This window comes from Borostomias antarcticus, assembly GCF_949987555.1.
Source record: "Borostomias antarcticus genome assembly, chromosome: 15".
NCBI lineage: Eukaryota > Metazoa > Chordata > Actinopteri > Stomiiformes > Stomiidae > Borostomias > Borostomias antarcticus.
In genome coordinates, this window is record NC_140248.1 from 16,616,590 (window position 1) to 16,623,889 (window position 7,300).

The window sequence follows — 7,300 nt, forward strand, 5'->3', positions numbered from 1 at the left end:
TCCATCCCCCTCTCTCACTCTCTCTCTTCTCCCCTGCAGCAGACACAGCAGAATGAAGGACCCAGAGCTGAGTGATAAAAACAGCCAGTACCTCCTTGGCCAAGGTGAGAGATACAGGACACACACAGGCGCGTGCGCACGCACACACACATACACACACACACACACGGATTATGTACCCAAGTTATGTTGCTCGTGTATGTTGCTTATCTGAATCGTGAGAGTATCAGTCTGGCTTGTTTCTGAGTCACATTTCTCCCTCTGACACATATCCCCTCCAATGATCCTTTCTGCCTCAGGGGTCAAGGTGTACATCGACCCCTTCACCTACGAGGACCCCAACGAGGCGGTACGGGAGTTCGCCAAAGAGATCGACGTCTCCTTCGTCAAGATCGAGGAGGTGATTGGAGCAGGTGGGTCTTCATTCTCACCAGAAACTAGGAGAATCTGAACCAGTCAGGATTCTGGTCAGAAGAAGCATTAGCTAAATGGAGTCCCCTCGGGGAATGTTGTGTATGGTTGACCAGTGGTTGACAAGTGTGTGTGTGTGTGTGTGTGTGTGTGTGTGTGTGTGTGTGTGTGTGTGTGTGTGTGCGCGCGCTGCAGGGGAGTTTGGGGAGGTGTGTCGGGGCCGGTTGAAGGTCCCAGGGAAGAAGGAGAACTACGTAGCCATCAAGACACTGAAGGGAGGCTACACTGACAAGCAGAGGCGGGACTTCCTGTCAGAGGCGTCCATCATGGGCCAGTTCCAGCACCCCAACATCATCCACCTGGAGGGCATCATCACAGCCAGCTGTCCAGTCATGATCCTCACCGAGTTCATGGAGAACGGGGCCCTGGACTCTTTCCTACGGGTTAGTCGAGCCTGGCCATTCTCTCTCTCTCTCTCTCTCTCTCTCTCTCTCTCTCACACACACACACACACACACACACACCTACACACCGTACACGTCGTAATGCACCACCACTCTCCATCTCCAGAGACTGCAGTAGAGCCCCAGGGCTAAATCTCAGCCAGGGCTTCTGGGAGCAGAACGCATCACTGACAGCCTGGCGTGGGACTGGCTAGTCAGCCCCAACTGTCAACAACTACAAGTAGACTGCAGAAAATGTCTCCACTCATGAGGGAAATTTTCTCATTATGTTGAGCTGTAGGCCTGTCGTCTATCGACAAAGAATTGTTACAGAGAACACCGTAATGATTCATCAATGACATCTCAAATCTCCATGGATGGACAGATCTAATTTGTAGTCTGGATCTAATATGTAATCCTTGTATTATGTATTCCTGCTTAGTCCTATTTGCAAGGCAGGGCAAGTTTATCTGTACAGCACATTTCAGCAACAAGGCAATTCAAAGTGCTTTACATGAGACATTAAAAGCATCAAGACAAAGTGCAAGAAACACATAAAAGGTGAAGAGCGCTGAACCCAAAGCAGTTCCATGTCTGAGAACAGGAACTCATCACGTCACGCTGCCCTTTGCCCTTTCACCCCTGGACCACAGGAAGAAGGGACTGACCACCATCTTTTATTCTGCATCAGTTCCCTGTACATTTCACAAATACAATAGATAGATAGATAGATAGATAGATAGATAGATAGATAGATAGATAGATAGATAGATAGATAGATAGATAGATAGATAGATAGATAGACACAGATAGATAGACACAGATAGATAGATAGATAGATAGATAGATAGATAGATAGATAGATAGATAGATAGATAGATAGATAGATAGATATATAGATAGATAGATAGATAGATAGATAGATAGATAGATAGATAGATAGATAGATAGATAGATAGATAGATAGATAGATGTCTACAACAATGATTCTTTAATAGACTATAGACCTTCGGAGCAGAATAATGATCAAACTCCCCTCAAGAGTGGAGAGATTTTCTGCCGTCTGCATCTGGGCCCACGTACACACTTACGAGGTGGTCACTCTGGCGTTCTGCTGCCTCCAGGGGCTGCTTGTTCAACAATGCCTCCTCTGTTAGTACGCAGCGCTTAGTATGCAGCGCTTCATAAAAACACGGTCATGAAATTATCATTTATCTTGTCACCGCTGCGAGAATGGCAAAATACTGAATAATAAACACACTGTATACACACATTCTCATGTATGCACACTCTCTGGTCCTCCCATGTAGTTGAACGACGGTCAGTTCACGCCCATCCAGCTGGTGGGGATGCTGCGCGGCATCGCCTCGGGGATGAAGTACCTGTCAGAGATGAGCTACGTCCACCGGGACCTGGCCGCCCGCAACATCCTAGTCAACAGCAACCTGGTGTGCAAGGTGTCCGACTTCGGCCTGTCACGCTTCCTGCAGGAGAACTCCTCTGACCCCACCTACACCAGCTCTCTGGTACGCATATACCCCCCGAACTACCCCCCAACTACCCCCCAAATACCCCCCCAACTACCCTCCAACTACCCCCCGAACTACCCCCCAACTACCTCCCAACTGACCCCACCTACACCAGCTCTCTGGTACGTTTATACCCCAACTACCTCTCTGTACCCCTAACTACCCCTCTCCTGACTCCACCTACACCAGCTCTCTGGTACGCATATACCCCCCGAACTACCCCCCAACTGACCCCACCTACACCAGCTCTCTGGTACGCATATACCCCCCAAACTACCCCCAACTACCCCCCTCTCCTATGACCCCACCTACACCAGCTTTCTGGTACGTTTATACCCCAACTACCTCTCTGTACCCCTAACTACCCCTCTCCTGACTCCACCTACACCAGCTCTCTGGTACGCATATACCCCCCGAACTACCCCCCAACTGACCCCACCTACACCAGCTCTCTGGTACGCATATACCCCCCAAACTACCCCCAACTACCCCCCTCTCCTATGACCCCACCTACACCAGCTTTCTGGTACGTTTATACCCCAACTACCTCTCTGTACCCCTAACTACCCCTCTCCTATGACCCCACCTACGCCAGCTTTCCGGTGAGACCACGCCCCCTACGCCACCACACTCAGCCCCTCCCCCCACATCAACACATCTCTCTCTCTCAACATTACTGAGCTGTGGTGAAGCCGTGGGATCAATTACTATTTGCAGCTACAGTAAAATACTTGACCACTTGATTTGATTTACCCAGTGCAATAAAACGAATGGATCGGTCCCATAAGTGCAAACTATGGGTCAAATCAAACGCACTTCAATTATGTTCTATACCTTCAGGTCCAGTGATTGAGCTCTGTGTGTGACCCTCGCCTGCCGCGGGGTTAGTGTGTGTGGTGCTGACTCCTCCCCTCCCCTCTCCCGTCTGGTCTCGTCCAATCAGGGCGGTAAGATCCCGATCCGCTGGACGGCCCCGGAGGCCATCGCCTTCAGAAAGTTCACCTCGGCCAGCGACGCCTGGAGCTACGGCATCGTCATGTGGGAGGTGATGTCCTTCGGAGAGAGGCCCTACTGGGACATGAGCAACCAGGACGTAAGTGTGTGTGTGTGTGTGTGTGTTTGTGTGTGTGAGTGTGTGTGTGTAAGCTACAACACCAGAGGACGAGCGTCCGACATCTCAGCGTGACCCGATCGCCGTCCCCCGACGTCCTCCCGTGTTCCCAAAGGACGCGTCCCTCCCTAACTCCTCCCCCCCTCTCCGTCTGTCAGGTGATCAACGCCATCGAGCAGGACTACCGTCTGCCCCCTCCCCCAGAGTGCCCCACCCACCTCCACCAGCTGATGCTGGACTGCTGGCAGAAGGAGCGCTCGGCGCGCCCACGCTTCGCCGCCATCGTCAGCGCCCTGGACAAGCTGATCCGCAACCCCGCCTCGCTGAAGATCCTGGCCCAAGAGGGCGCAGGGTGAGTGGGCACAGCTCTTCAAGAGAGGGGGGTGGGGAGTGGGAAGGGGGCTGGAAGCCTGTCAGAGCAGATCAGAGTGGGTCTAAACACACACAGCTTGAGGTCGACTCAGGAAGTAGACTGTCTGACCAGCGGAGGGGGGGGGGGCGTGTCCCGTCACTCCAGTGCCTGTCCTCTCACTCTGCCGCTGCGCCCCGATGTCTGACAAAGTCCAGTGTGTCAGGCTCTTCCCCGGCCCCTTGCCGCCAGCCGTCAGCCCCCCGCTGAGGCCTGCTGGGGGCTGTCAGACCCCCCCTCCCCTTCCCACATTCTGACCTGTCAATCACAGCCGGGGGCCACACCCCCACCGCCACAGCAGCCATTGTTCAGACCTGTCAGTCAGACGGCGTTACTGTAGACCCCACCTCAGGGTGTGATCCCCCGCTAATCTCCTGGCCGAGCGTGTGTGTGTAACCTGTCCCTGTGTGTGTGTGTGTGTGTGTGTGTGTGTGTGTGTGTGTCTGTGTGTGTGTGTGTGTGTGTGTGTGTGTGTGTGTGTGTGTGTGTGTGTGTGTGCCCTCCAGCCCCTCCCACCCCCTGCTGGACCAGCGCGCCCCCCCACCCCCCTCCTCCTGCTCCTCCGTGGGAGAGTGGCTGAGGGCCATCAAGATGGAGCGCTACGAGGACAGCTTCCTGCAGGCCGGATTCACCTCCGTAGACCTGCTGGCCCAGATCACCACAGAGTCAGTACCTGCCTGTCTGCCTGTCTGTCTGTCTGTCTGTCTGTCTGTCTGTCTGTCTGTCTGTCTGTCTGTCTGCCTGTCTGTCTTCCTGTCTGTCTGCCTGTCTGTCTGTCTGTCTGTCTGTCTGTCTGTCTGTCTGTCTTTCTTCCTGTCTGTCTGCCTGTCTGTCTGTCTTCCTGTCTGTCTGCCTGTCTGTCTGTCTGTCTGCCTGTCTTTCTTCCTTTCTGTCTGCCTGTCTGCCTGTCTGTCTGTCTGTCTGTCTGTCTGTCTGTCTGTCTGTCTGCCTGTCTGTCTTCCTGTCTGCCGGTCTGTCTGCCTGTCTGTCTGTCTGTCTGTCTTCCCGTCTGTCTGTCTGTCTTCCTGTCTGTCTTCCTGTCTGTCTCTCTGTCTTCCTGTCTGTCTGTCTGTCTGTCTGTCTGTCCCTCAGTGTGTCTAGCCTGTGACTGAATGTGCATGTTCCGGTGGTCGAACTCTTAACTGATTGTTTGTGTGTGTGTGTGTGTGTGTGTGTGTGTGTGTGTGTGTGTGTGTGTGTGTGTGTGTGTGTGTGTTCCTGTGGGCAGGGACCTACTGCGTCTGGGCGTGACCCTGGCAGGACACCAGAGGAAGATCCTGTCCAGCATCCAGACACTGACCCACCCCGGGACCATCCGCTTCTAACCCCCTCCCACCTCCTCCTCCTCCTCCTCTTCAGAGCCGGACCCAAACAGCACACACACACACACACACACACACACACACACACACACACTCCTCGCCCTGGCCGCAGTCCCCCCCCGCAACCCCCCCACCCTCTTCAAACATGAGATCCACAAAATGGACGCAGCTTTTTAGAGCGAACGGAGATCCACCTTTCCCTAGTTTGTCCTCCCACCAACCTGAGCAGGCGGTTTGGTCCGTACCTGACCTGCAGCTGCCCGTCGGGTCTGGAGGCGGGCCAGAGGGAGGAGTCTGTGGGAGTGCCCTTGCCTCCAGTCCACCTAAACCCGCTTCCACTGCTGCGTGGTACTGTGGTGCGGACCCAAGGACTCTGGTGAAACTAGGAATACGTGCGCCAATGTCAGCCGAAGGACTACAGCTCAGTACGGTTCTGATGAGGCAGAACCCGTGGCGGGTGACTTTTCTGCAGCGGGGGTGACATGCTCACCTTCGGTGTCGCGCGTTAATCCATGTGGATTTGACTGTAATTACAGCTCAATCAACAGACCAGAAAACGTGGAATTGGAACTTCTATTGGATACACACATTTTCATTCGCTTTTAAAAATGACCTTGTCTTTCCTCAGGTGTTATGGGTAACGCAATCTTTGGAAAGTACTCTTGCTCACGCAAGCCTCCCCCCTCCCCTCTCAGAGTCAGCCTGGGTCCGGCCCCTGCTGTGAGAGGAGCAGGGCGGGATCGACAAGTCTCAGCACTTTGCCGATTTCAGAGAGAACGGAGGTCTCCGACAGGCTCCGCCCCTCCTTCTCTCAGTAGAACTTCCTGTGTTTCTCTTGGAGTACGGCTGGTCATTTCCACTTCCTGTCTCGCTGCTGGAGTGAGGCGGCCCGGTTCCACGCGTGCGGACTGAACAAGGACCGAGTCCAGAGACAGAGACTGATAGAGGGACTGGTCTGCCCCCTCCCTACAGGAACAACCAGCCTCACTATCCGAATGGATTCTATTCTAAGTGGTCTGTTCTTTTCTTACTCTGTCTTCTTGCGCGAGTGCCATTTGATCTTGTTTGTAGACTTAAATCCCTGTTTTATAAACTCTAAAATATCGCAAGATTGATACGATTATGTCCATTAAAATCACTTTTTTTTCCATTTCACATCTGAAGAGAGTGTGTGGCTACTCAAAGGATGATGGGAAACATGGTCTTCACATTGAGGATCCTTTAAATCAAAACAGGGAGCTATCTTTTATAAAGTTGCCTTTTAATGAATGTATAGATATAATGAGTACGTTCTGATCCCGTCCCTTCTGTGTGTGCTCTGTATTTAGCCACAATAAAGATACACACCAGTGTTTATCACCAACCTCTCTCTCTCTTTCAACCCAGCAGCTGAGCTCTGGATTCTGGCTTTACATCTCATAACCACTCCTATTAAAGCATTTAAATTCACACAAATGAAACACAGACTGTACACTCTTTTATATTATGCGCATACACACACACATACACACACACACACACCTATAATATCCATATTTCTATAATCGTGTTAAGGTGAGCCGTGTTCTCTGCAGCTCTTGTTTCAAACATTCCTCCCCAGTAGATATTGCAATCTTCTCAACCGTGAGGGATTGTGGGTTGGGAAATGAGCCCCCCCCCCCTTCCCCCTCCCAGCTCAGCTCCCTCGTGGACATTCCTCTCTCTCCCTCTCCTGCTTCTTCCTTGGCAGGGACAGCCTCTACCCCAGAGGGGGCTGGGGGTCTGAGGCTGGGGCTGGGGGGGCGGAGGTCTCTTCATTTACCCTGCTCCCTGGTGCTCGCTGTGTTCCCCCAGACTGCCAGCAGCTTGCAGCTCAACACAGGCTTTCATGCCCACACACTCGCTAATGCCACCCCAGCCCCAGCTGTCTTTGGTTTTAGAGCTCCCAGGTTGGTGTGTGTGTGTGTTGTGATAACGCTGTTATTGTGTCGAGTCCTCCGCCTGCTCCACACTATAGGCTGCCCCGGAGGAAGTGGGTCAGAGGCTTTCATGTCCTGGTTGTAAACAATGAGAGGAGGACCTCTCTAACCCATCTG

The 7,300-nt window shown here is 52.8% G+C and overlaps 1 protein-coding gene across 1 annotated transcript in view; it reads left to right on the plus strand.

Annotated features, from left to right (window-relative positions):
- The window catches only part of ephb4a (eph receptor B4a), a 31,260-nt gene extending 24,724 nt beyond the window's left edge, over nt 1–6,536 (plus strand). Inside the window, exons 10-17 of the mRNA XM_084449765.1 lie at nt 40–104; nt 300–413; nt 607–854; nt 2,165–2,380; nt 3,327–3,476; nt 3,653–3,846; nt 4,410–4,568; nt 5,132–6,536. Of these exons, the coding sequence (XP_084305891.1) occupies nt 40–104; nt 300–413; nt 607–854; nt 2,165–2,380; nt 3,327–3,476; nt 3,653–3,846; nt 4,410–4,568; nt 5,132–5,228 (1,243 nt within the window). The 3' untranslated portion in view covers nt 5,229–6,536. The remainder of the gene's footprint in view (nt 1–39; nt 105–299; nt 414–606; nt 855–2,164; nt 2,381–3,326; nt 3,477–3,652; nt 3,847–4,409; nt 4,569–5,131) is intronic.
- Nucleotides 6,537–7,300: the final 764 nt, after the last annotated feature.